We start from the raw sequence: 27,258 nt of genomic DNA, 5'->3' as shown, positions 1-27,258 counted from the left end.
TTGTGTTGTAGAGCGGTTTATTGGCACGATGGAAGCGCCGGCTACGAAGACCTTGGCACAGGCAATCTACGAGGCAGGGAGCCGAGAGACCAGACACAAGCCGCAGTGTTCCATCCAGCACGAGCATCCAACCGGCGGCGCGAGCGCTTCGTCGTCGTTGGCTTCGGGGCTGGTTCATCTTCTTCATTCCACCAAGATTATATAGGCAGATGGTTTTGGCTGTATACACTGGCGCGTTTTGCATAGAATGACCCAATATTAAAGCAAAATTATTGCAACAAACTCATAAGTTTGCTCGAATAGCGGAAGGCTGAATCTTCACCTGTCCTGCGCGTAAAGTTGTTGTAATTTTCTTAAACTACGCTGCAATATTACTTGATTATTTTAGGCAGTTATTCGTTTCAACCATAATGACTATGTTTCCTAGTAACTTTTATACCATAGTTAATAAAAAAGCAAAATATTTGCCACCTTGCTATTAAAACTATCAATGGAATTAATTCCGGCCGAGCTGCATTTTAATTTTCAGTGCTTAAACGTTCCCATATAAACTTCCTTTTACACTGCATCTAATGGGCTATTGCGGATTGCATTGAGGTGACTGAAATGCAATTGCTGTAAAAACCCCACTCATCTACTCGAGTAAGGTGGCACAACAGTCGATTTTCGCTTTGTTTTTAAATTTACTTTGTTTTCGACTGCTTTGCCGCAATACTTCATAATTTTAGTCATTTATCCGCTTTGTGCCAGAAATGCTTTCCCGATCTAGCAAGTGTCATTGAATATATTGCATGCAAACAAGTAAAAAAATCATCTTCGAGCAATATATGTGTAACAATATCTTCAGAAGGAGGCTCCTCTATGAAAAGGGTGCAGCTGTTCTCTTGTTAACGTTGATTGTTTTCCCTCTACTTTGAATACAAAAGCCAGCCACTGCCTGCTACCTAAGTCATCGAAAATTATTCGCATAACAAGCTAACGTGTGTTGCGATTGTGAATCTTTACTTAATGTACAATTTATCCCTCATGTGCAACCCAATGACACTCGAGGTTTATGGGACATTTCATTATCATAAGCCATAATGTCTCCTAACTCTCTAGTAACATTTTATTAAAAGCTGTGTATACGAATAAATGCGAAAAATTTATCAATTCTGTACCAACGAATGTTATGCATCAGACTTTTGTTCAAAGAAGTTTCTACAAACCGCAATCTCCTTCTAAAAGAATTGTCATGCGATTTATGCCTCAGATTTTTTATTCAGTTACATGGTTAATCAGACAAGAGGTTGTTTCACGTTAAGTAAACAAGGTAGTTTCAATCATATTAAACAGCACACCCTTAGGACGTTCGTTGGTCTTCAAAGATGAAAATATTGTACCATTTTCCAGAGTTCATATGGAAAGGAGTGTATGAAAACAAGTAGAATTCTGACGATATAGTATTACTAAATGTTGGCGATTCAGATTCTCTATGGCGTGAGGGCATCTAAGACCAAAGACCACCATGGCACAAGTTACTTTTCTTCTTCTCAAAGTGGAGTCAAAGAGCCATTTCCCAAACATTTCACCCTCAAGAAGCCTAGCATTAGGCCAGCAGAAATGTTGTACCTATTGTACCACCAGTCGATACCCGGTGTAACCGAGGATAGAACGCCGCACCTCCGGCATGCGAGGTGTTTTCTCAAACCACTACACCACCGCTGCTGCATGAATTACTAAATCCTCATTAGGAGCAGAGGCCATTGCAATGGTGAATAGAAGTTTAATAGATATCCCAAAGTCAGCCAAGAATTGTGAGGAGGAGCAGCCTACAGCACAAACGCGTTTTCCGCTTTTGGATACCACCGATATCTGTGGCTTAAATACAGGCCCTTTACCCCCCCCCCCCCCCCCCCCAAAAAAAAAAAAAAACCAGTCACTTCCGAAGTATGGGAAAACATTTATTGACTGCAAGAGATTAATCGATCAAATGAGAAGTTAAACACAAACGACTCCAAGCACATTTCGTGGAGGCTTATGCCCTACTACAGTCCGGCTATTTCATCCAGAAGATTGCAAAGCGGCTGCCGAAGGGCGGCATTCTCAGCTTCTAGGGACCTGATCCTTGCATCCGATTCTTGCTGCTTCTTCAAAGCTGCTGCTTGAGATTCCTGCGAAAACCGAATGGCGCGTAGCAGTAAGCGTAATCCCGCACGTCACGACTAATAACTGCTTACAGCTATTGAACTAATTGAAATCAGTCAAGAAACTAGCGCTGCATAGACTTTACGCTTTTTTGAAGGCATGGCTAAGTGCGCTAGACGGAGCTGAAGCGTGAACAACCAGCCCGGGAGTGTTCGATCAATGGCGGGAATCAATGGCAAAGTTGCGAATTTGTTGGTCGTTCGCCGTTTCGCCCAAAAGCCCCACCATCCAGCTCCTGGAGGTATGGGATCACATTTGTCTGCGCCACATCACCAGCCAGGCGACCAGTTTTGACACCAAGCACTGCTATGGCAAGTTGTTCCGAGTGTCGAATTTTTTTCTGACCTTTTTGCGCTCTCACCCGTATTTATTCGGGCAGTAGGGGCGATCAAGTGCAGCATCAACTGAGACAAGCCTTTGCTTAAATGCGCAGCTAGATACTCCTCCAAAAGGTCATTTGAAGTTCAATGCATATTGCGCAGTCAGTGTTACTGAAGGCCCTCAGAGCACATAGGCATGTACTCGCTGCAGTAGAAAAAAGGAAACCTTATCTGCTTTTCGTTTACCACCCACATCAGTTATTGCTATTATTTATTTGCTTTTCTGGTGCGGCAGAGCATGAAACCCATATCGTCCCAGCGTCTTTACTATATAGCAGGCTTGAATCAGTGGAGCTCATTAAAATCTCAAAGTCCTTTGAAGACTCAAAAATCATGACTCAGATATAACGGAAGAAACCCAAACCTACCATGCTAAGCAAACTACTTGCCTTGAAGGGTAGCCTAAAGCAAACATCTGGCAATTCACAAAAGGTTCACCCTTCATGACCACTGTCTTTGTTCTAAATGCCTCTTGAATGTTCAAATCCTTGCTCAACGATTTGAGATTTTTAATGAGGAACTACTTAAAATTAAACTGTGTTGTCTTTCCTCTATAATGTGGATTTGTATCGAAAATTATGATAACAAAAGGCGTTTACCTGTTTAAAAATTAAAAGGTCTAGTCTCAGAACTTACGCTCAGCTTACCTGCAAAGCATTCAGACGTCTCTTAAGATCTTTAACTTCCGCAGACAAAATCTTGTTCTGTTGATGTGGATTCTGTAGAAAACAAAAGCGTTGCTTCAATGACAGGATTCCTTCATATGAACGAATTTTTTTCAATCTGCCCTTTACAAATTATGCGGCTGAATTTTCACCCTTTATGCAGATATTTTCGTCAAATGGCACTAATTACGTACAGTAACCTTTGAAGCTTTCAGCGGTAAGCGAGGTAAGCTGCTGCGCATTTACCCAGTGTGGCACCCATCAAAGAAACAAAATTCCGTTTTTAACGTAATTTGTTTTTTCGGCAAATGTGTGTGTGTGTGTGTGTGTGTGTGTGTGTGTGTGTGTGTGTGTGTGTGTGTGTGTGTGTGTGTGTGTGTGTGTGTGTGTGTGTGCGCGTGCGTGCGTGCGTGCGTGCGTGCGTGTGTGTGTGTGTGTGTGTGTGTGTGTGTGTGTGTGTGTGTGTGTGTGTGTGTGTGTGTGTGTGTGTGTGTGTGTGTGTGTGTGTGTGTGTGTGTGTGTGTGTGTGTGTGTGTGTGTGTGTGTGTGTGTGTGTGTGTGCGTGCGTGCGTGCGTGCGTGCGTGCGTGCGTGCGTGCGTGCGTGCGTGCGTGCGTGCGTGCGGTCACACTCGATAGTACCCATAAAAGATGGCGTCTACATGCAACTTGGCAGGTGTCCGTTATATAACGATTGGTCGCGCGAGATTGCTCGAAAAGAGCAACGTCGTTCGGACAAATTCCACGGGTGGCAGCACCTGCCATCACGGGATAGTGGCGCACCACTCAACCGTTGCACCACAGCGCCTGGAATGGCATGAGGACCAATATTGCACATATGGGCGTTAACCCATCAGCTATCGCGTCATACTGCTAAGGCGTATCAGCGCGCACGTCAGAAGGAGTGCGTCGCCTACTTAGAGCCATGCAGAAGTAGATTTGCCAGCTGCGTGGCATCAGGCTGAGCCATTCCACGCGAAACGTCCCAGACCACAAAAGCAACCACAGCCGATTCTTTTGAAAAAAAAGAAACTGGGCTAGTTAACGAATATGTGAATAGAGTTACAACGAAGCATTTTTCTCGAAATCAGATGTGAAACAGGTTACAATAATAAATCTTAATTGCCAATATTTCGCTTGCCTTATTCTTTAAGCTGACTGCATTATTGAAGGGATGCAAGAGTTCTCGACGTTTTCATGGCTCAGTAAAAAAGAAATACATGCGGGGATTTAATAATTTATTCATGTAAACGACTGTAGCATTTTAGCCTCAAAATTTTTGCTGCTTTCACCCGTTGCAGTACCTCGCGCAAAAATTAATTAAAATTGGTAAACCAAATACTTGTTAAGAAAATGACTTGCAAAGTTCGCAGAAAATGAGTTTTCCCTGAGATTAAGACATACATTAAGGATCAAGGCCTTCAAGATAAAAATACGTGAGGTGGGTCATAATCCACACCAACTTCGATGCCTGCAATGCTTAAATTTTAACTCGACTAAATATACTTTGGCGCGAGCAAAGAAAAATTTGAAGCCCGCAGCAGCCTCCTCGTATATATACTGCCGAACTGACTCTTTGTCACGTCTACACAATGTTATCATCATTTCTGACAGTTTCAGATAACCTTTATTTTTTATTCCTCCTTTCTTTTTCCCGGCGCTGTTATGCGTTCGAGCTGAGGCTGGCCAAGCCAATAGAACGAACGAGTATGCAAGCGTTTGCACGAGCGCAGACATTTTATGCGCACGAGGACGCAGCCAAACACACAAATAACACAGAGAAAGATTATTCAAGGCATTTCAAAGGAACGCCAAAAAAGCGATCTCGAAGGACTTGAACGAAGGACAGCCTTAATGCCCAAATGGCAAACAGCCAGCTCTTTGTTCAATTCCGACGCATAATGCTGCAGTCAGGGTATCGACCTCCCATTCTTGCCAACAAAACCACACCAAATGTGACGCTTTGCACGGCGCATGGTCGGCCTGGTTGATAAGTGTCGTTACCATTGACGCGTTATAGTGCGTCTTAGAAGCCGCCGACGTGAGCGCTGTAAGCGAGACATCTGCCGGGATTAAAGCAGGAACCTTACATGATGTCTACGGCGCGGTGCCGTGACAGGTGTAACCCCTATGGGGATCCTGCGCAGCCAATGTGGCACTGCAATTGTTCCATTCGGTGGCTCAAAACTGCTTTTGTCAGCCACTAGGGCCGCTGCAAACACGAGAACACATTCTGCGCGATTAAATACCCGCGTTTGGCTGACAGCATTCATTGCCTAGCTTCCCTCGGCGTAGCCTAGATAGCTGACGCACGGCACGTGCGGCTTCGACAGAGTGCGGAGGCTCACGCTAATAAGCGCCTGAAGGTGGCGCGGAAAAGTTCTAAGAGTACTACCCAAAACTGCTTGCTCTTCTCGCAAGGCAGTGTGTTATGGCGCTGCAATCGGCACCGCAAACTTCAGCGCAAGTTCCCCCAAAGCCCCTTCGTACTCGTGAGGGAGCAGTCGTGCAAGCGCCGGCTCAGAACGCACTCCAGGGCCGAGGCTGGAGAGTCGGCCGTCCTCGTACTGCTCAAGTAAGGTTCTCCTTTTGGCCATGTCAGCAAAATCCGTTTTAACGCTACAGCGTTAAGGAGCTCGTGTCGCAGAAAAGCCGGTGTCGTCGGCGTCGGCGGCGTTGGCCATAAGCGAAAAATGGCGCATCTCGGCGGACACCTGAATCGCGCCGTAAGGGAAGAGATTTTCCTTCCCTTACGCGCGATACGGGTGTCCAGCGAGAATTGTGACACAGGCGTCATTTACTTTCCTTAAAACCAATTTTCATTTCATTTTCCTTCCCTTACGGCCCTGTTCGTGTGTCCACCGAGATATGTGGGACAGGCGTCATTTCCTTAAATTGTCCAACGGGCCACGCGTCGCGCCGAACGGGCGATGGCGTTCCGTGCACCCCTTGGAAACGCTGCAACACTGTCGCGTCATACTCTTAGAAACGAAGCTTAAGCGTCCTCCAAATTTTTTGTTGCCGCCGCTTCGTCTTCTTCTTCAGCGTGTGTCATTTCACTACTGCGGTAACCACGTTCTACTTTTCTGGTTTTCCATTTCTCTGGTGCCCTCTTCACTGACCTTTATTTAGTCTTCTTTAACCATGATAGGTGGCCATGTGTGCCATGTGTGCTGAACCAGCAGTTATTTAGGCGATCTGATTCTTGGTTTCAATAATGCAGTTGTCATGTCAATGTGACTAGAAGGCAATAAATGCAAAAAAAAATTCTGGAGATACACCACTGATGTGTGAATTAGACGGTCCCCTGGTCACGCTAGGTGTCGAGGAATGAGCTGACAGATTACTCGCCAGTGAAATTTTACAGTGGGGCACCTGTGATTCCCTGGCCATACCTGTCCACCGGTCTGTATGCTCTTGAATATCGCAGCCACGGCAACATTCGCTGAAAAACCATCGAGAAAATACGCGCATCGTTTCATCAACCCCCTGCTAATTCTCTGTCATCTATTCAAGTCCCCTGCCCAATTCAGCTTAAAATCCTCTATACTCCGGCTAGGGCATACGTGTAGCCCAAGTGGCCCACACCTGCGTATCCCAACTGCCCAGATCAGTATGCCAACATCTCCCACTGTACATTTTAATGCAATTATTCATACAGTCACTACATTACCCCAACCCATCACCTCCTTATTGGTACTCTTGGATAACCTGGACCCAGCTGAAAGAGCAGCTGGCCCTCGTGCGGAAAGAGCACTGCACACTTAACGGTTACCCATGAAGCTGCTCATTAAAGTGCACTCTCTCTCTCAGCCAAGAAGGCTTCCGGTTGCGCGCCAATGGGCCGTTGGCTCGTACTGCACTTAGACCTACATCTTTCTCCGGTGTATTCTAGGACATTTTTATAGTAGTGTGGTTGGATGGCCGAACAGATAAGAATGTGCCGAGGTGGAGAGGTCAATGTGTAGTTGTAAATTACATCCTGAAAAAACAATGCAGCGTGCGGATGTTTATCCCCACACAAAATACATTAATGACTGGTTTCAATTTAGTTCCTTTCTTAACAGTGAAGTGTGCGTGTATTTTCAAGAAACTGTATGCTTAAATTTGTCACCATTATCGCTGTTTTGAATAATTTGCGCCCAGCACAATTATTTTGTTGAATTTAACTTTTCGATCTTATAGTTGTCTTCTTGACCTTTTTATCGCATAAGCTGGCCAGCTGAAAAATCAGTTGCATTGGCCGTATAAAGCCAGATTTCACAATAATTTTCCGATAGGTTTTCACTATTGCCAGCATTTTTTACAGATTTGCCACTTATTGTCCAAACATCACTCAGTGTTACTCAACTCGCTGTAATAGAAGGCACCTTTAAACAATATAAGAAAACTGACAGAGCAAGAATACTTATCCCTTCCTTACCTTTAGTTCTATCAAAGCTTTAGCCAAAAGCTCCATATGATTCTCGCTTTTCATGTGCTCCGCATGCAGGGCCTTTGTGCCCTGTATTAAGAAATATGCAAGGCGAAACCACTCAATTATTTTTTTCACCCAACATTTTTCGTCGACAGCGACTTTACTATTCCATCATTTTTCGCTTACCTGAAATCTGCAGCCGAGTTCCTTGAAACAACAAGCCATCGGTATTGCGGGACACGCAGCAAGGTGTTCATTCTGGAGCTGCAATACACAATCTCACTTAGAGCACCATATTCAGGCGTTTGTTTGTGCGGCTAGCATTAAGCAGGCTTCTAGGGGGCAGGGAAATATTCACAAAAAACGGAATCGCGTGATGGCTCAGTGGTTAGGGCGCTCGTCTACTGAACCGGAGTTCCCGGGTTCGAGCCCAACCTCGGCGGCTGCGTTTTTATAATGGAAAAACGCTAAGGCGCCCGTGTGCTGTGCGATGTCAGTGCACGTTAAAGATCCCCAGGTGGTCGAAATTATTCCGGAGCCCTCCACTACGGCACCTCTTTCTTCCTTTATTCTTTCATTCCCTCCTTTATCCCTTTCCTTACGGCACGGTTCAGGTGTCCAGCGATATATGAGACAGATACTGTGCCATTTCCTTTCCCCAAAAAACCAATTATTATTAATATTATTATTATTATTATCAGCGATTACATCAGCTTCATCTGATGAGAAAGACCATATTTCTTATGCAAAGTTAAGCGCATCCATGGCTATCACGCTCGTGGCTACCACAAGAATCTCTCAAGCCGTGTTAGCTACACGCTGTCGCGTTCCACTCTTAAAGGCGAAGCTTAAGCGTCCTCCAGTTGTTTTCAAGGCGACCGTACAATGGCCGCCTCTGGCCCTAGTAACCTTCACTTTTTCGTTTCCACAACACCCGAGCGCCCCTACCGGAGAAGTGCGAGGAGGAAGCGCCGAGGGAAGGGGGAATGGTTTAGTTTGTTGCGTGACGTCATCGACGAGCTAGATCAGCTCAGCGCCTCATACTGCTCTAAGCCCTGTGTGCAGTGCATGCTTCTGCAATATCGACTGGCGAAGTTATTGCCACAGCCGGGCATGACGAATTGTAGCGGCTGAGACGACCGCTGGAAGAAAAAGAAGCCAGGACTCAGCGCTGCGAGCGGCCGACTTGGATCCATTATGTAGAGAACGTGGATCGCAAGAGAGAGTAGGCGAGACACTTTAAAGCCTCTGTTGCATATTTGCCTCGTCACAATATATGAACGCCCATAATGTTTTTTTTTAATTTTGCGCGATAAATAAATTCAACCAGGTTACGCACAGAAACACCGGCATAAATTGTTTGAATCGAACAATAAGCCTAAGGAAATACCTTTACGCAGATGCAGTCATCTTTGTTGTTTTGTCTTGTTTTTCACCGCAGAAAAGAAATGTAGAGTAAGGAAAAAAATCTCAAGGTGGCGCAAGCGGGACCCGATGCATGTATACAGGGTATTTATTTATTTTCGTACCCTCATGGCGCGGGGGGCATTAGAGTGAGGAGTGTGTATACATATAGAAACAATACAAACAGCAACAATAGAAAGAGAAACAAAAGAAAGCACGAGTACATAGAAAAAGGTTAAACACAAAGGCAGAAATGGCATTATAAATGCTGCGGGGATACATTACAAGCAATGTTCAGGCAGTCGGGGCAACATTTAGACTGTAACAAGCATATACAAATTCAGAGAGAAACAATGGCTTTACGAAATGCGTTATTATCTGTTATGAAAGCGATGTCATGGGGAAAGGGATTCCAGCTGACACAAGTTTTAGGTATGTCATTAAAACATCTTGTGTGACAATTAAGATGGTATCCCAACTTTTTGTGGGTGATCAATACGTGCTGATAAGTAAGATGGTCTTGTTAATAATTTTCTTTCAGATACCTGTTTCACATAGCAATGGAAGGAACAAACTTTATTTCATTGCAGTTAGGCTACCTGTCCGGTGATAGTTTGAAACTTTAAAACGACAGGCGCGGTGCAGCACAACTTCGAAATCGGAATAGAGCGAATCAATACCAAAACTCCCGATAGATGCAGAATATTCTAATTTAGAGCGAACCAGTGCTTAATAAAGCAATAATGTAAATGAACTTGTACGAGAGAAAATTCTGCGAAGGCGCACAAGCATGAGGTTAGCGTTATTTGTGATATAGTCAACATGTGTTTACGAAGATAAGTTAGAAGAAACGTAAACACCCTGGTGCTAATAGTAATAACACAGTTTCAAGAGAAACATTGTTAATGTGTTAAGTAGAAGATGCATTTGAACTACGAGAAATGTGCACACGCCTAAAGTTATTAATATTTAGTTTCCTACTCCATAAATTACAGAAATCCAAAACACTGTTATTGTCGTAGTGGAGGTTAGAGACATAATTATGATCATTTTAGGTATGTAAGGCAGTCATCAGCAAAGAGATAATTGAAGAAGAAATGTTATGCGATAGGTTATTTATATCGACAAGAGAGAGGCCGGGCCCAAGAACGGACGGGTAAAAAATGTGAACCAATGTTGTTCGCTATTACTAACAGTTAACGGTTTAAAAGAAAAACGTTCAGCTATCCAAGTACCTTAGGGTCTATCTTAAGATTACTTAATTTGAGAAAGAGAAGCTTGTGAGAGACCTAGTCAAACGCCTTGAAAAAGTAAACAATTATGCAGTCAGCCTTAGACCAGCGTTCAAGGATGGAATGAAGGTCATGTGGGAAACATATTAGCTGGGTATCGCATAAAACTGACTTACGGAATTCATGCTGGGCTAAGTCGAAAGGGTAATTCGATTTTAAAAAGAAATAAGATTGGAGTATATGACAAGTTCCATCATTTTATACGGAATCCTAGTGAGCAATAAAGGACGAAAGTTGCCAGGGCAATGTTTATTTCCAGAATTGTTCCAGAATTTCCAGAATTGTTTAGGAGTCTTGATTAGCATAGAAGCCTAATTGTGGCTTAAGAAAAAGTCCTTCGCCTGTTTTCGCGTAGCTGTGTGCTCGGCTGCCGCAAGAAAGTAGGCTTATTCTAAAGTAAGCTTGTTCTAAATGCAGAGCCTTTTTAAGAGACTATTAAATCAGAGCATTTCCCTGTAACACCTCATGGACCTTAGCGGTACAAAAGCGTTAGCAACACCTTCGACGGCCTCCTTAATCAATTCCCCAGTTAGTGTCAACAGAACGCTGAGAAAACCCCGTAAGTACTCGTTCAGAAAAAGAGCTAGTTCGCAGTTAATAGCCTTAACGTCAGTGCGTTTGTAATCTGTAATGTGCTTGCTTTGATTTAAGTGGATAGAAGCAGAGATTTGTACGCAAAAATGAAGCAAGGAATGACCACTGAGGACAGGTAGATGCAAGACCGAAGAGATAGGATGCTGTACTTTAATTAGAACAAGATCTAAAACATTAGAAGTTTTGGTGAAGCAGTTCGAGTTGGTCTAGAGACTAGCTGTGACACGTCCAAACACGCCATCAAAAACTTGTAGCACTCTGTCGAGAAAGGGCTAAGGTAATGCGCTGCATAGGTCGACATCATACTAGGGTAGTTAAAGTCGCAAGTAAATGGAATGGGCATGCTCGGAAAACGTACAGTAATTATGTGAACGGCGTCATGAAATTCGTCAACGAATTGCACGGGTAAACCGGATGCAATTCCAATGGGTGGCTCGGGATTGTAGAGGGGAAAGTGAGACTAACATGAAGTAATGTCTCATGGTGAAATGATGTCATTGCTGGAGGACATATCTACTCGCAAAAGCCGCCTTTCATGCGTGCTAGTAATATTTGCACCAGTAGGACCGAAGCTCTGAAGGATATGGAGAGTGCTAACAATGACAAGCATCGGCTTACTACACGTCTTCTATGTTTAATAAAATGAGCTTACCTTGATGTAAGACTCGACAGCCATCTTGCAGTACTCACAGATTGCGGGCCTGCTATCACATTGCTCATGGTGGACCTGTTACAGAAATATCCGCGTAATAAAATATTACCAGGCCATTTTTGTGTATAATAGAAGCCTAGTATCCCCGGTGTTGTATATTTCACTAAACTTATTTGGGGCGCACACCTGCGTCGGAAGCTATACGTATTTCCGTTCCCCGAAAAAAAACTGTCAAAAAAATTCATTAAGGAATTAGGAGACAAAAAATGCAAGCTATATGAATTTGCTAGAGCAAAATCAGTAGCTGCATTTGTGGAGTAAATATTGATGATCTACGTGTAAGTGTTTGCGCGCATGCTAGAGCTACACTGCTGAAAAACGAGTTTTCATCTCTCGTTTTTGATGCCCAAAATCTTAGATTTAAATACCGCGTGTTCGTGTCAGGATTAATTTTCACAACAGGACACTGCTTAAAAAGTACAATTTATTTTATTTTTTATTCAACGGTTTTTTTTACACAAGGTCACCAACAATATGAAAGCCGACAACGAAGGATCAGGCTACTTTAAGAGGGCTAGAATACACACTAAGCGAATGACAAAGAGAAAACTGTGTTTGAAAATGAAGGAAATCTGGCAATGCAAAATAAAATTATTAGAAACAACTACTGCAAATAAAGTTCTCATCACCACCACTACCGCAAGTCACGTGCCGGCGGATAAAATGATATCAACGGGCACTCAAGAAAACTTTGAACGACTTTGAAATTTTGACTTCGAGAAACTAAAGCAACAGCGTCCCAAACTTTTCCAAAAGTAGTATTATATTTGACTTCATATTACCCATGCCGGGTGTTACAAAGTAATTGAATTAAAAGAGAGCTGAGCTCTCTTTTCAGCGAACTAATATCGATGTCACTGGGCATATTACTATCCATCAGAGCAGGAAATGTCCGCACAAAAACTGCAAGAAGTTGAACCTGTTTGATGGAATGTAATTGACAGCTGGCTGATTCAGAGCCCAGGCTGCTGACAAAGAAGTTACTCACGCTTATTTTCCAGGCTTCTATGTCCTTGCGGCCATACTTGCATCTGATGACTCTTTTCGGACAGGAACCTTTCACATGCGCGGCCAAACTTTCGTCCCCGAGCACGTTAAAGCACTGGGTACACACTTTCAGTTTGCGTGGTTTGCAGGACGGCAGGTGGTCCTTGGAAAAGATTCAAAGGGTTGAAACCTTTCGACATTAGAAACTTTCTTAAGAAAGCAGTGGGAAAAGGAGAGAGAAATATTGTGTGGTAAGCTTATCACGTTCATATTATAAAGCTGAATTTCATTTATATATAAATAAAAGCACTTCGTCCTCACATCACAATTCAATGCAGAAATTGTGACAATTTTTAAGGAACACCAATGTTTACTCAGCATTTTAATCCGTCTTTTCGCGGTTCTCTCCACATTTCCTACATCGAAACTAATGAGATTTAAGGCAACAAGGATGGATTTCTGCCTACTTACTTTGAGCTCCCGTAGTTTTCCACGAAACTGGCAGCCAGAATTTTCCTTCGGACACTTTACTTCAAATTCCAAAGCCCTCCTATAGTTGTCGTTGCAGGGCGTCATCTACCAGAGAACATAGTATAACTTTACATATTGGAAAAACAGGGCAAAACCAACGGCGCCGGAAGAAAGGAAGCACAAACGAGCGCTTTTCTTTTCTTTAGAACGGGAAAAAAACATGTTGCGCAAAAAAGGAACTGCATAAGGATGCAAGACTGGGTGATTTGGAGTGGTTGTATGTTGGTTTCATGTAGTCGTCGTCTTTTTTTAGCCGCTTTTTCAACGTGAAACCACTCCTACTCGCCCAGTCTTGCATCCTTGTGCAGTGTAGCTTAAATCACAAGTTGGTTGAAATAATTTTGCACATAATCGCACTGTTGACTCAATTTTGCCCCTACTTCGTAGTAAAAGCTTGTATTACGGTTCATGTATACCAGTGCATCCAGCAGCATTCAGCTCTTGCAATAGTGAGGTGGCCCATGGTGGTGGGTAGTGAATAAGGGATTTTGAAAGTTCTGGTTAACAGTACGTTCTGAAGGCATCTCTCAAAAGCAATAAGGATTTCTGCCCTTCACTTTCTGAATTTCTTTTCAGCGGTACCCCAAGAGAGACTGCAGCCTAGAGGTACTAAAATAGGTGCAGAATGAAGACTCAACTTTAGCAAGCTGTTGTAGGCTAAGAACTCCAGCATTGTACCAGCAGAAATAACCTTTTGTTTTCGTATCTGAATCTATGCAGCCAGTGTGTATTCTTCTTTGGTCGCTGTGGCAGGAACACTTCCCACGTTTTTTGGCAGTCAAAATCTCCTGAGAATATTTTATAGCAAAACTTTAACCTGCGATGCACCTGAAAGTCTAGTGCGTTCCTGAATCAGAAGCCAGCCAGCATCATTCCCCTGGCTCTCAAGACCGCAAATGGTGTCCTGTCTGCCATCGGACGTGAAGTGACAGTTGAAGTTCAAGAATATATCGCATATGCGTTTACGGCGGAGAGAATATAAAAATACCACGTCTCCAAATCAGAGCAACCGACCCACATATTTGTTTTCAATTTTACTTTCTCCATATTCTTTCATCCCTTAGTGAGTAGAGAAACTCAAAGGGTGCTTGAGCACACTGAGTTTCTTGCTGTTAACTAGAGGGAAAGCTGGCGCCCGCCTATGGGAGTTTGCAGGGAACTTCCTCGAGACAACCTGAGCCACCATGGGCGCTCTAAGCATCATGGGGCGGAGAGCTACCGACTGCAATACCGCAACTTTTGGACAAAAATATAATGAAAAACAAACGTTGCTTAATAATCAAGGATGTCCTAACAAGCAATATCCTGTCTATAAATTGCTACAAACGAGCAGAAAAGCATGTAAATATAAAGTTCGCCCAGAATAAGCGATGGCTTGCTCTCATATTGGCCAAGTACTACAGACAACAAAACCAACGTTTCGTACTTAACAGGCGCTTTTTTAAAAAGAAACCTGTCGTTGAAAAAATGTTTGTCCCCTCAGTACTTTAAGCTGTTTTTTATGGCACATCAGAAACCAAAAACCTTTTATTGGCGTCGTGTGCAGTTGCGTTTTCACTACTATGGTTTTTGCGCACTACATTTGCGCCAAAGTCGTCTGAGCCGTGGACGGAACGGGACATCTCAGTAACACCACTCTCTGTTCCTGAAAAAAACCAAATGTCCCGCACCAAGTAGCTCATCGCTCCATGATGCTTTGAGCGCCCATGGCGGCTGAGGTGCAGCGCCTCCTGCTTTCCCTCTATTTAATAGTACGAAACTCTATGATTGCTCAGCGGCGGCGGAGTAGCCCCAGTAGCTCAGCTGCTGAGCACAAGGTAGCGGGATCGAACCCCAGCCACGGCACGCTCATTTCAGCGAGAAAAAATTATGTGCTATGCGGAGTCGGTGCATGTTCGGACTAAGTAGTCTAAATCCATCGGAGCCTTACACTACGGCGTCCTAATATCCATGTACAGCTTTGAAATCTTAAAAGCCTACATACGCCAGCATAGTCACTATCATCATTGCCATCAACCTAACTACGCCAGCTGAAGAACAGAGGCCTGTTTTATATACGCACAATAAACATTGTCCGGTGCCAGCTGCAGCATAAAACGTCATGGTTATAAGGGAGAAATACGGACAGAACACATACGACGTCCGTAAAAACCACACTGATCATATTTGTGACAACCGCTTGAGCGACCATGTAAGGTTTGGAGAATGCAAAAGCCACGCATTGCACTCTGAGTAGACATGTACGTTATGATTATTCGTCACACCTATGTTCTGCTAAGCCCTACTTATATTGAATAGCTGCAATAAAATTTAAGAAAAGGAAAACAGGCCATACGCCATTTCGTTCCTTTGTCTGATCGGTTACAATGGTTTCAAAACATCATTAAACGCAGCTTTCGCACAGTCTTAACAACTGTACAGCCAAAAGTTCAATTTATTGAATTTTTTAAAGTGATTGCTATTTTTCTAACCATGAATACTCTTCGCAAACAGTCGACAGGTTTTATGAAGGCTAATTGAGAAATTATTCACACTGCTCAGAATCAGTTTCACAGTGGTTGCTTCCAGGGCAGGCATACACACGGATGTATCAGCGGAACAGGCTCCCCATAGTACGAAGAGTTACGTATATGGCCACGGGACCTTCTCGCTCTGGGTCTAAATCATTGATGTGCGCTGTTCCCTGTGCTGGAATGCCGATAATTGGAGAGTACATATGTCGGTTAAATCATTCCCGTGCCTCTGATTTGCTGTCTATGAGCACACTTTTATACAGTAATATTTAAAAATAGCAGTGTTCAAGAAATGCTACAAACTTTGGGATGCACACTGCTTTTACATTTCTTTTTATGTCTGCGTTTCTCTTAGAGAAATAAAAAAATGCTTCACATTCCTACCAGCATGACATTCTCTGTCATCATTTGTGAATACTTTTTTTGGTAATTTTGTTTCTTTCGCAGAAAATTATTTCCCTTATGAATAAGATAGTACGATTCATGAATACTTTCCTAGTGAAGTTCGTTTTTTTCACGGAGTTCCTGCATGCGCCCACGGCCACCAGGAATGCTAAGGAGCCAAGTGTTATCACTATTATAATTGGTATTGTACTCATATAAGTAGATCAAGTAGAAAATTTGACTGCTTGTGACAGCGCCACCGTGGCCAAAAGGATACACTACCAGTGAGAACACACCTTGTGAATCAGCTCCGTTGCTCCGTCTCGCCTGCATCGAAAGCAGCCGCCTTTGTCCAACTTTCTGAGGCATGGGTTGCAAAACACGTGCCCTTTGGAGTCGCTTCTCATCTCTTCCGCTAAACTAGTGCACTCAGAGCACAACAAATTTTCTGGAACCGGTGTCAAGAATAGCACCAGCTCCTCACCGAATGTACCAGTGACATCTTTCACTCCAAGACGCTGGACTACCATGGGAGCTGCGTAATGAGAACACATGTAAGAGGCAATCCAGGGTCAAATAATTTGTCATTATTTAACCATGGTCGTAGCCAGGTTGCTACAACTAGCCTCAATGGTCATCACTTTTTTTCCTTGGCTTTTAGATGCTGCTGATGCAGAAATGCCGCTAGTCGTAGTCCTTTTTCATGGCCGCAGATTTAAGAACAGAGTTTGCACGACACATTCCAGAATATAATAACCACGGTAGCTGCTGCCATGCGTTTAAGAATATTGACCTCACGCTGCCAACAAGCCACAGACGGCAAGACATACCGCTGTCTTCACACTTTGAGTAGTGCCGCAGGTGCTGTATACAAAGCCAGGATCCTTGAATTATTTGCTAGTAACATAGGGTGTAAAGCATTTTAATGTTGGTGTTTATGTTAATAATTAATAATAATTGGTTTTTTGGGGAAAGGAAATGGCGCAGTATCTGTCTCTTATATCGTTGGACACCTGAACCGCGCCGTTAGGGAAGGGATAAGGGAGGGAGTGAAAGAAGAAAGGAAGAAGGAGGTGCCGTAGTGGAGGGCTCCGGAATAATTTCGACCACCTGGGGATCTTTAACGTGCACTGACATCGCACAGCACACGGGCGCCTTAGCGTTTTTCCTCCATAAAAGCGCAGCCACCGCGGTCGGGTTCGAACCCGGGAACTCCGGATCAGTAGTCGAGCGCCCTAACCACTGAGCCACCGCGGCGGGTTTGGTGTTTATGTTCAAACAGGAAACTGGTACTCCTGGTTTACATTCAAATGACTATTCAATTGTTCACCAGCCACTTGAAGCCAGATTCACATCCACTGCGGAAAACGCGCGAAAAGATTCATAACAAAAATTTCGTCATTATTGCTTGTACTGTGGGGGACAAAAGTGCCCAGGACATGCCATCAGCATCAAAAGCATATTGCTTTGTTATCAGCCGGTGGTTATAGATCCCACTTATGGAGATTAAACTATAGGTATTGGACTCTATAATATGCGCTAGCGAAATCAGCCGAGCAATAGCGCACTTCGCGCCTATGAGCCAAAGTCATCACTCGGGCATCCTGGAGAATATTGTCTCCAATAGCACGTATTGAAACTTAGCTTTCCATAGACGAACACCGATCTGTGTAGTAGGGAAGAGGTTTTGGGTCTATTGTCGGGGACTGCGCCGACTGAGGGTTCTCAAATGTTTCTGTTACGGACCACAAAAATGCATGTAAATAAAGGTTTCTTAAGCAGTTTTTGATCTCGCATTAAACCTACGAGGTCTTCGTTTCGTGAACCAAGGCTGAGTACAGCCTAGTACTGAACTTAAAAGTATGAAACGTCACTTCAGAGGCGGCGCACTTTTAAAACACTGCAATACGTGCGCGTAGGAAACATTTCCCACTGTTAATACAGGGCGGGAACACGACCCATAGAAACACGTGAAAAATTGTCCGAAATATATCTCTCGCTTCACAGAGTTGTCATGACGGCGACTGTTCGGTAACAGTTGGCGAGTTCTTTGAGGGCACGATTCATAAATGTTGGTTGCGGCATTAAGAAGCTACCTCTTTAAAACATGACAATAAATGTATGTTGAGAAGGGGACGTATTCCCAATGGGCGCTCTATCCGGCGCCTGTTTCTCCAAATCACACAAGCTCGGTCGTCACGAAAACAAACAAGCTCGAGCGTGCGCTGCACTTTCCCGTAGATATCGCCGTTCAAACTTTAAACTCTAGATAATATCGCAGTGAAGACAATGGTCAAGCAGCAGGATACACGAACAGCGCGCAGTAGCAGTAAACGGCACCGCTACACCACCACAGTGAGCACAAACATAGGGGACGCGCGCGGACGCCGGAGTCAGAGGCAGCCGAGGCGAGGGTGTTGTCTGCGCTGCTATCTGCAAATGTGTGCGGTTGGTTTATCATGCTGTTCGACAGCTGCCTACGCTACACTACTATCTATTGTGTCTAGCTTCAACGGTAGTATTGCCGAATAAATGCAGCGCAAGCTGCAACAAGTCAGACTCCACGATGTTCTTATGCGTTTTGGTGAAAGGCCCACCGAACATTGCGGTTTTGGGGAAAATGTCTCGGCTTACAACATGCATTTATCGCGCTGGTTTTAAAAGATATTTGAAATGATGTAGAATACTTTGTAACACTACTCTTCAAAGAGCTCGCTAACTGCTGAGGAACATTCGCCATCACGGCTGCTCTGTTAAACGAGAAAACATTTTTTTTTTACATGCGTTCCTATGAGTCGCGTATCCACAGAAGAGGGCTGACTTCCGTGCGCACATATCGCGGTGTTTTAAAAATACATCGCCTTTGAAATGAGGTCTCATAGTTTTGCTTTCTCCTCCAGGGTATACTCGGCTTTTCTTCATGAAGGGACGACATCATAGATGTGCAGTAAAAAGTGAACTCCTCTCAAAGCCTTTGTTTACATGCAGCCTCGAAAGCCGTAATATCACCTTCTACTCCACCCGGCTCCATCGTCGTCCGTTTGTAAACACTGCGCTCTACTTTCATGCACAGAAGCTAGCGGTTCTAGCTTCTGTGTTTGGAAACAAATAAACATCATGTTTTATTTATGTAGACATATGATGCAAACATGATGTAAACATATGTCAAGATGCAAACATATGCCATTTGTTTTAACATCTTCTAGGGCTTTGTCGCACGGGTGCGTCATGTCATACCCACCAATGAGGCACCTGATTTGTTCAGACAGCACAGATCATCTGTCGTAAACAATTGCAACACGCTCATCAGATCATTACTGGAATAAGCTAATTCTGTGTGTTCCTTACAACAAAGCACTCGCAAGAAAAGTTGAAACGATACAGTGTAAGACAGGAGGTTTTTACTGAATATGCGCAGGCAAAGTGAATCGACTAGTATATTTCTAAATAGTGAAGGATTGCTAACGCTACAAAACTGCAGCAAACCAGCGCGAACAAAATTTATGTTCCATATAATTAGCGCTCCAGTAAACACTGATTTATAAAGGTACATCTTGTTTACAGACACTACATAAACACGCTATCAACACCAGCAAACACTCTGCGAGAACTCATGCAGTACTAACTGTCTGAAACAACCTCATTTTCTTCAAGTAACTAACTACTAAATGCAACAAACGTGAACCCTGAGTACTTAATAATCAATCACAAAGCAACTACACACCACAGGTGGAAAACGAATTGCATCCAGTTCTGCTGAGTTGATAATATGCCGGGGCAGCGATATCACTAGCTGCACTTTATTAAGCTTCCTACTAAATTGATGTGAATTTGGTGCATTTAATTTGTACAGTTTCAAAATAATGAATATAATTTAATGCCTAAGGTTCACTAATCTTTGATTTCCATTTCAATTTTTCATATATATAGTCTTGTACCCCTTCCTGTTTCATTTTTGTATTCCTATTTTGTCATGTATTTTATCCTGAAATTCCTAAAATGCAGTTTGTTGTTCATATATTATATGACTGGCGTTATCGCCTCAGGCGCGAAGCCTTATTCATTTTTATCGCTCTCCTCATTAATTTTAATGGGAAATTGCAATGCTTTGTAACTTCGAGTTTTTTCCCCTCACCCCTACCCTTGGCTTCAGTTTTTCTTCTTTTTTGTGTGTTTTATTTCCTGTAATAATTTTACCTCACACCGGCAGCATTGCTATAGAAATAATAAATAAGTAGAAGTATATTTTTTCACATTTTCCTCATCGGAGACGATTCGGACTTGCAAATGAGCTTCTCTGTCTATGTCGCAGTATTTTGTAGAAATGGCGCTGTGTGCTCCTACAGTCGTCCGTACGCACGCGTAGTGTCCTCACTCTCAAAACCACTTCCCCAGGTGTCCACTTTCAACGGTTCTATTATGTTCCCTTTCGTCTAGCAGAGCACCGCCCCTGATGTTCTTTGCAACAATGGACTACAGTTTGCCCGAGAGAAACCACCGGCTACTTACCAGTAATTGTACCGCTTTACAGTCGCCAAATAATGAAAGAAGATAACAGAAGCGCGCTGCTTTAGGACACGTGTTTCGTGTCAAAGCGCATATGCCTTAAACATGTCTTAAAAATATCCAGCCGCAAAGACGTCAAATAAACTGTAATTCTATTCTTCGAACTCTGCAAACCAGCATGAAATTTTGCCTAAGCCATGCAACGCTGCAACCTAGAAATATAGCGTTTTGTTCGGTGATGACTGCGCTCGGAGCACTGAAAACGCCTGATGTGATTAATGAGAGATGTTATGTATGACCCTTGTGCAGTAGCTTCTTACAGCACGGAAGATTTTTGATCAACGACTGCAAAACGTGCAAGTTGCTGCAGACTCAGCAGCACAAGTTCTCTTTCGTTGATGAAGGTTTTATCGCAAAGAATTTTCTCTGGTTTACATGAGCGTTCCTACTTGCCTTAGTGCCTGATTTCGACTTTTTCTGCGGAAACACAACAAAGATGCAATTAAACCAATAACAAATGACCATTTTTTTTCTGCTATTCACAAAGTCCAAACGCTCTAAACACGACACCTCACGGCGAAATTTCGCTAAGCACGCAATCAGCTCGGCCGGCACTGAGCATCAATGTTGTGCCTGAAAACGGCTTCGTTCTATGGGAGAAGATCTTCAAAGAATCAATATTGTGTTTTCTGTTGAAGCGTTTGCGCGAACAGGCGTGAGGCACCTCTAAGGTAGTTACCGTCCATAATTTCGCCCAGTACAGTAAGTTTGCATATTTTGTTTCTGTGATATGCATGATAAGAAAGGTGTGTCCGAAACGTATAGTAAATATCATCCCCTGAAGCACCAATGGCATGATTAGATGTTTCCTTGCTTCGCTGCCGACGGTACACCGACAAGAACCTACAATACTTGGTGCACTGCGGCGTGTTTTACCTTTATTAGTCGGTTACGCAGCTCTTAACGCTTATCTCAGACATATCGCATTATATCCTTGTGAGACCAGTTCTGCCTGTAAGCGTTAATCCAATAGAATAGCTTAAGCCTCCTCGGTGATCCCGTGAATGTACGCACAAAATCTCCTAGCTGTAAGACCAAAAATTCTTCCCTTAGGAGTTTTCGCCATGTTCTCTGCTACGGGCCTCTTGCACTACATAAACATGCCACAACGTTTGATTGCGTATATTTATTTAAATCATGAACGACATAACGCGTATTTAATCAAAACTGAAATACATCTCATCAATAAGCAAGCGATACTGTAGCTGTTAGGCCACTGGGTGCAGAAATCTGGTTTACACAAATAAGCTATCTTGGAAGGCTGCTCAGATAGCCAACCCTAACGGTGCCTTTCATCGCCACCTCTTTAAGGCGGCGCGCAAGCTGGTGAACATAAGGAAGTGCCACGCACCTAACTCGCTTACGAGTGTGTCGCTCAGTTGTCTGCGTTTGTTCCCCACGTTTTATTTCGTTTATGTCTCAGTGACTTAGACTCTCAGTGACTTATGCAATAGACGAAAATTTCCTGAAACCTAGAAACTGAGCATCGGCGGTTTAGCGCCTCCCAACTCAAGCGCGAAGCATATCGCGTGCACTGTGTTTCCGTCTTGACTCCTGTTCATACTTTTTTAAGCACAGAAGTCATGCTTTAAATATTTCCGGTCAATAACGTTCTCATTGTTTGTGGAGCGATGCGTTGGAGCATAAAATGCTGACACCCTTTCTTGCTATGTGTAAAACTGATGCGACTTGCAGGCTTTCGAGCCTGTTGACAAGAATACGAAGGCACGAATTGTATGACGGGTGGGGGGGGGGGGGGGGAGGGGAGGGGAGTGTTGTAGGACCACCTGCAAAGTACATACTGCTTATAGAAATGGAGGACTACATACAAGCGAGTAAAAGCTAAGCCTCGTCAAAAACATTTAAAGCCATTATATTCATGATTGTCTCACGGAACAAATGGTAGTGTATTTATTCATAAAGAATTTTTGGGGTCCCTTTGCAATGGAATGGAGGATTTGCAGGCGTCATGGAAGTAACAAAGAATTGCTTGAATGAGTCGTAGTTCACTGGCCAATTGTCAAAAAACAGTTAGTTGACGTTTCGGAGCCCCTACGGATTCCTTGTTCACAATCTTGTGAACAACTGTGAAGAAGGAACCCGTAGGGCTTCCGAAACGTCAGCGAACTGTATTTTGACAATCGGCCAGTGACCCAAGACTTGTTCGACCATGCCACTACCTGACCAGACGGCGTTCCGTCATACCCTGGATTACAACCAAGAATTGCATACTTACCTGTCCGGCAGCTACTTCTCAGACGTTTTGGTGACTAAAACCTTCGTCTGGTCCTCTTTTTTTCGCCCGCTAACGAAGCTCCGACAGCACTTCCCCTTCTGAGTGGATGTTTATCCTACAGTATGACACACGGAGGCGGCTGACGCGCGTAGACACCAAGTCGTTACTCTGGACCTGTCGCGCCATCTGTCGCTGCTGCAGAACATTACAACCCACTCGTCTCGTCGCCTTAGCCCAAGGGCCCCGCATTGCCCCTTTCAGTTCCGCACTGACCTAAGTGTTTTGTTTTCAATTTGTTTTTTTTTTTGGAGGGGGAACTAAATGACGCAGTAACTGCCACATATCTCGACGAACACCTGAACCGCGCCGTAAGGGAAGGAATAAAGAGGGGAGTTAAAGAGGAAAGACGGAAAGAGGTGCCATAGTGGAGGGCTCCGGAGTAATTTCGACCACCTGGGGATCTTAAACTTGCACTGACACCACACAGCACACGGGCGCCTGTGCATTTCGCCCAAATCGAAACGCGGCCGCCGCGGTTGGGTTCGAACCCGGGTACTCCGGATCAGTAGCCGAGCGCCCTAACCACTGAGCAGCGTCTGTTTTTGTCAAACTCCCTTTTGGCCACCATTAACAAATCATGCAGTCTGGCTGGAGGGACAGACGGATAACAAGATGACCTCGATGAAATCTCAAAAGCAGGAAACTTGCTGCGGGTATACAAGACACCAGTGTTCGAAACACATTGATGCAATCTAGTACTTCTCATAAAGACTATTAGGAGTCTATATTACGTTTTATAGCGTATGCATCCCAGAATTAGCTAGTGCAGGAAATTGCGCAGGTACTCAGTGCAACAAGGCGGGCAGTGTTCACTTTTCTTGATATTGCCTGCTTATCCTGTACAATTTCTTTATCGAAAACTTGATGCAAACTTTATACATGAGACCACAAAATCTTGGGCTTTAGTTCCTGGCGTGAAATGTTTTGCGCGTAATAGAGATACTTCCTTAAGTAATTCTACGTAAGTATGTCACGCAGACCTGCACAAGTAGTTTCGGCGCAGTGTCTTTAAAGCCCCAAGGCAAAACACGTACAGGTAGAATCAGATATAATCGAAATGAAGGGAAAAAAATTATATCACGATGCAATGTTACCCACGGTAGAACTCGTTTAATACACAGAAGACGAACAGGGAGAAATTATGGGACATAAGGCTGCGACTACCCTCCCCCCCCCCCGACCCCTACCTGACCCCTCACCCCTGATACCTGATACTTGATTTAATATCTGCTGCGGGTCCTTGGACCGAAGATATTAAACTTATTTTTGGAATATGGTGGAGTGCTTGGCTTGAGGCACTCTGGCACGGGTCGGCCCGGTATAAGGCTGACCCGGTTCTTCAGAAAACCTGCCACAAAATCTATGTTTAACCTTCAACTACAGTGAGGAAAGCGTTGCCTCTACTTTAATTTATTTGCTGTATTGAGTAAGGTTTCGCGCCGCGATATACAGCCTGCTTGTTCTGAATAATACGCTTCAATGCCTCTCACTTAATCCGCCCGAATGAAAGTGGCATCCCTTTGCACTATTTCAGTGTTCGTAAAAATCTTCTGAGGTTTCAACAACGGGCATATTTACAAAGAACAGGAGTGAGTCTGCACTTACGCCTATTCCCAAGCCAGCAAAACCTGATAACGAAGCTGGAAATTCGCGGCCGATGTCTATGACTAGCAACCTCTGCAAGATAACGAGCTGTCTGATCTTTCAGCGAATTGTTAGGAACGTAGAAAACCACGTCTTTTAACAACCTCCCCAAAAAAGCATTCTGCCGGCGGATAAGTGCTCGGGACCTGCACTTTATGCGGCGGCCCGACATTCGTGAAGTACACAGCTCTATGCAGCCTAAGGCAGTGGGTTTCCTAGGCACTCGCAATTTCGAGGTCTTCATCCCATTAACAGCGGTCACTGAGCCCGGGTGTCTAGCACGGATGTGTGGCAGCGCACTGATGTTCATAAAAAAATTCTTGGCCACCCGGACATAGCGCGTTTAAGTGGGCGACCACAATGGTCTTCAGCAGCCAAAAAATAGCGACGTAGCACTGATTCGTGTTGTTTACATGCAGTGTTCACTCTTGTATTTGCATTATTTTCTTCGCTCCTTGCTTTCTTACCACCATTTCATTATGCTTTGTACGCTGATAGCATCACGACCTGGGCAACTTCGGGTAGAGGGTGAACAGGAACGTATTTTTCAGGTAGGCCTCGTTGCTATACAAAATTCCTTCAGCATGCCTGCCTGCCTGGAGAGGACTGAACCATCCCTCCCAAAAACATTTATAAAAGACGACAGCTGCACGAAGTGTAAAAGAATATTAAGCTCTCGCCAACTCATTCGATGCTACTCAGTTGTACGTATTCTCGCGGTAAACTCCCAAAGCCGTAAAGGGCGCAACAAGGGTTAGCATTTAGGGCCACAACTAAAGTCTTCCCTGATACCTTCTTTAATATTCACGGTAGAAGGATGCGTGCCACCTAATCAAAGCATTTGGCACTTGCCACACAATGAATGGCTACAATTCTCACGTCCCGACATGGATACACTCTAATAATGTCGAGAAGCTTAATCGTGAAGTAATTTACATCGTGACGGGCCGGCCCAAGCACACACCTGTCATGGCGCCTTACGCGAGCAGAGGTTCATGGTCCTAACTTACACTGCTAAACAGGCAAATATTTCCCTCAGCGGCCGGCAGAGCTGCGCGTCATCTATATATCATATCTTGGAGAAACTTATGAATGCATCTCACACTGAAGCTTGGCCCTAAAAGGTTATGTTCATTCTCTACTAGCTCCTACTGTTCCAATGGCATATGTCACACTGTCGCTATGAAAGATATTCTCCATGATTTGGCACCTCAGACCGAGCTAAGCGACTCGCTAAGGCACGCAACTGTAGCAAAGCGCACAAACCCCGGTCTAGTGCCAAAACCATGTATACTGGTTTGAGTAGACGAAGCGCACAAAACCACAGCACACAGGAAAGGAAGACACAAGAGAGGCGCTACTTTCAACTGTTTATTGAAGTCAATAATGGCTTATTTGTAGCCAAGAAGGCGTGGAGGAAAGGGTACAAAAACAATATAACAAACAACAGGTAAATGACTAGTGCGATGGGAAGAATACTACAGAGGGAGGGGGGGGACAAAAGTGATTCAAATCTTTCTAAATTTATCTAAAAATATACTTTCATTCTTATGAATGACCAGCGATGGGGTGCTGACACAGGAACTCCCGCTTTTTTTTTATTCCGGTGGGCTTCAAGCAGTTCACGAGCAGTCTTATCTTTACTCCTACATAATGTCTGAGTTTCTTGGAGCTTCGCTTCACAAATTTTTTGCTCTTCTTTGCCGCAGTCCTTGCAGTATTGCGGCAAATGTGATCCGGTGCCGGTTCTGCATACTGATAAGGCAACGAGTGCTCCTCATAGCGAGTCACTATTGTACTAGTGATCTTGGATTGCCTAAGCGTCATAAAAACCATTGACACTGCTAATTGAGAGCTCACCGCTGTTCCAAACGTAGCCCTGTGGGCACTAAGTATTTTCTCATCAAGGCTTATGCACAGGCTCTACCTCTACACCAGCTTTCCTCGCTGGCATGCAACGTGCCGACTAGTGAGCGAGTGCAGGCCTATTTACCCGAGCCTAGTTGGCAGTGCAGTCACTACGTGTGACGACTTGAACATCAAACTGAACATTAACAGGTTCCAAGTTTTTAAAGCTTTCAGTTTTTCTTATGGAAATGCTGCAGTAAACTCCACTCGAACTTAATGTTACCCTTGGTGAATAATTCACCAAATCATCCGAGAGATCATTATTTAGTGCTTTAGAACGTTCAGACTCCGAAATGACATCACTTTACCTATATGCTTCGAGTTGCGCTACACATCTCTAAACCATTCAGCCACCTGCAATTTGTGACCCAGCATCTTACCAGCACTATGTTATACTCTACTCCTCATGCCCCCCCCCCCCCACATAAAAAAAAAACCTAGACTAACTCTTCTAGTTTGCGCGGCCACCACCGCTTGCTGCATGGCGCTGAATATCAACAGTACCGTGGCAATGCTGCTGAATGTTTCGTAGATCCAATATATTTCATACGGCCGGATGATTCCGCCACGCGTAGCATTTGTAGGAAATGAAGAACATCTTCGCGCGCCACCTCGCGGCGCTTTTTGCTTTACTCCCTATAAAGAATGAAAATATTATTTCAGAAGTGCGCTTTTGGCTACCAGCTGCCGACAGATGGGGCCACTTGATGGTGTCCAGGAAACCTGAGGCTATGAAATGTGAAGCTTTTCTATGCTTTTAGCCTATGAACATATAGTCAC

At 44.0% G+C, this 27,258-nt stretch overlaps 1 protein-coding gene across 1 annotated transcript; it reads right to left on the bottom strand.

Annotated features, from left to right (window-relative positions):
• Nucleotides 1–1,918: 1,918 nt before the first annotated feature.
• On the bottom strand, nucleotides 1,919–22,986 carry LOC144104318 (TNF receptor-associated factor 6-like). The gene is made up of 9 exons (XM_077637243.1): nucleotides 22,867–22,986; nucleotides 16,361–16,599; nucleotides 13,108–13,212; nucleotides 12,638–12,799; nucleotides 11,590–11,664; nucleotides 7,834–7,911; nucleotides 7,654–7,734; nucleotides 3,215–3,286; nucleotides 1,919–2,153 (listed from the first exon to the last, which is right to left on the bottom strand). Exons 2-9 carry the CDS (start codon nucleotides 16,592–16,594, stop codon nucleotides 2,028–2,030), a joined length of 933 nt encoding a protein of 310 aa, XP_077493369.1. The 5' UTR covers nucleotides 16,595–16,599; nucleotides 22,867–22,986; the 3' UTR covers nucleotides 1,919–2,027.
• Nucleotides 22,987–27,258: the final 4,272 nt, after the last annotated feature.

This window comes from Amblyomma americanum, chromosome 9, assembly GCF_052857255.1.
Source record: "Amblyomma americanum isolate KBUSLIRL-KWMA chromosome 9, ASM5285725v1, whole genome shotgun sequence".
In the NCBI taxonomy this organism is placed as follows: domain Eukaryota; kingdom Metazoa; phylum Arthropoda; class Arachnida; order Ixodida; family Ixodidae; genus Amblyomma; species Amblyomma americanum.
The sequence above is the reverse complement of the archived record's forward strand: the minus strand, read 5'-3'. Positions and strand labels throughout refer to the sequence as shown.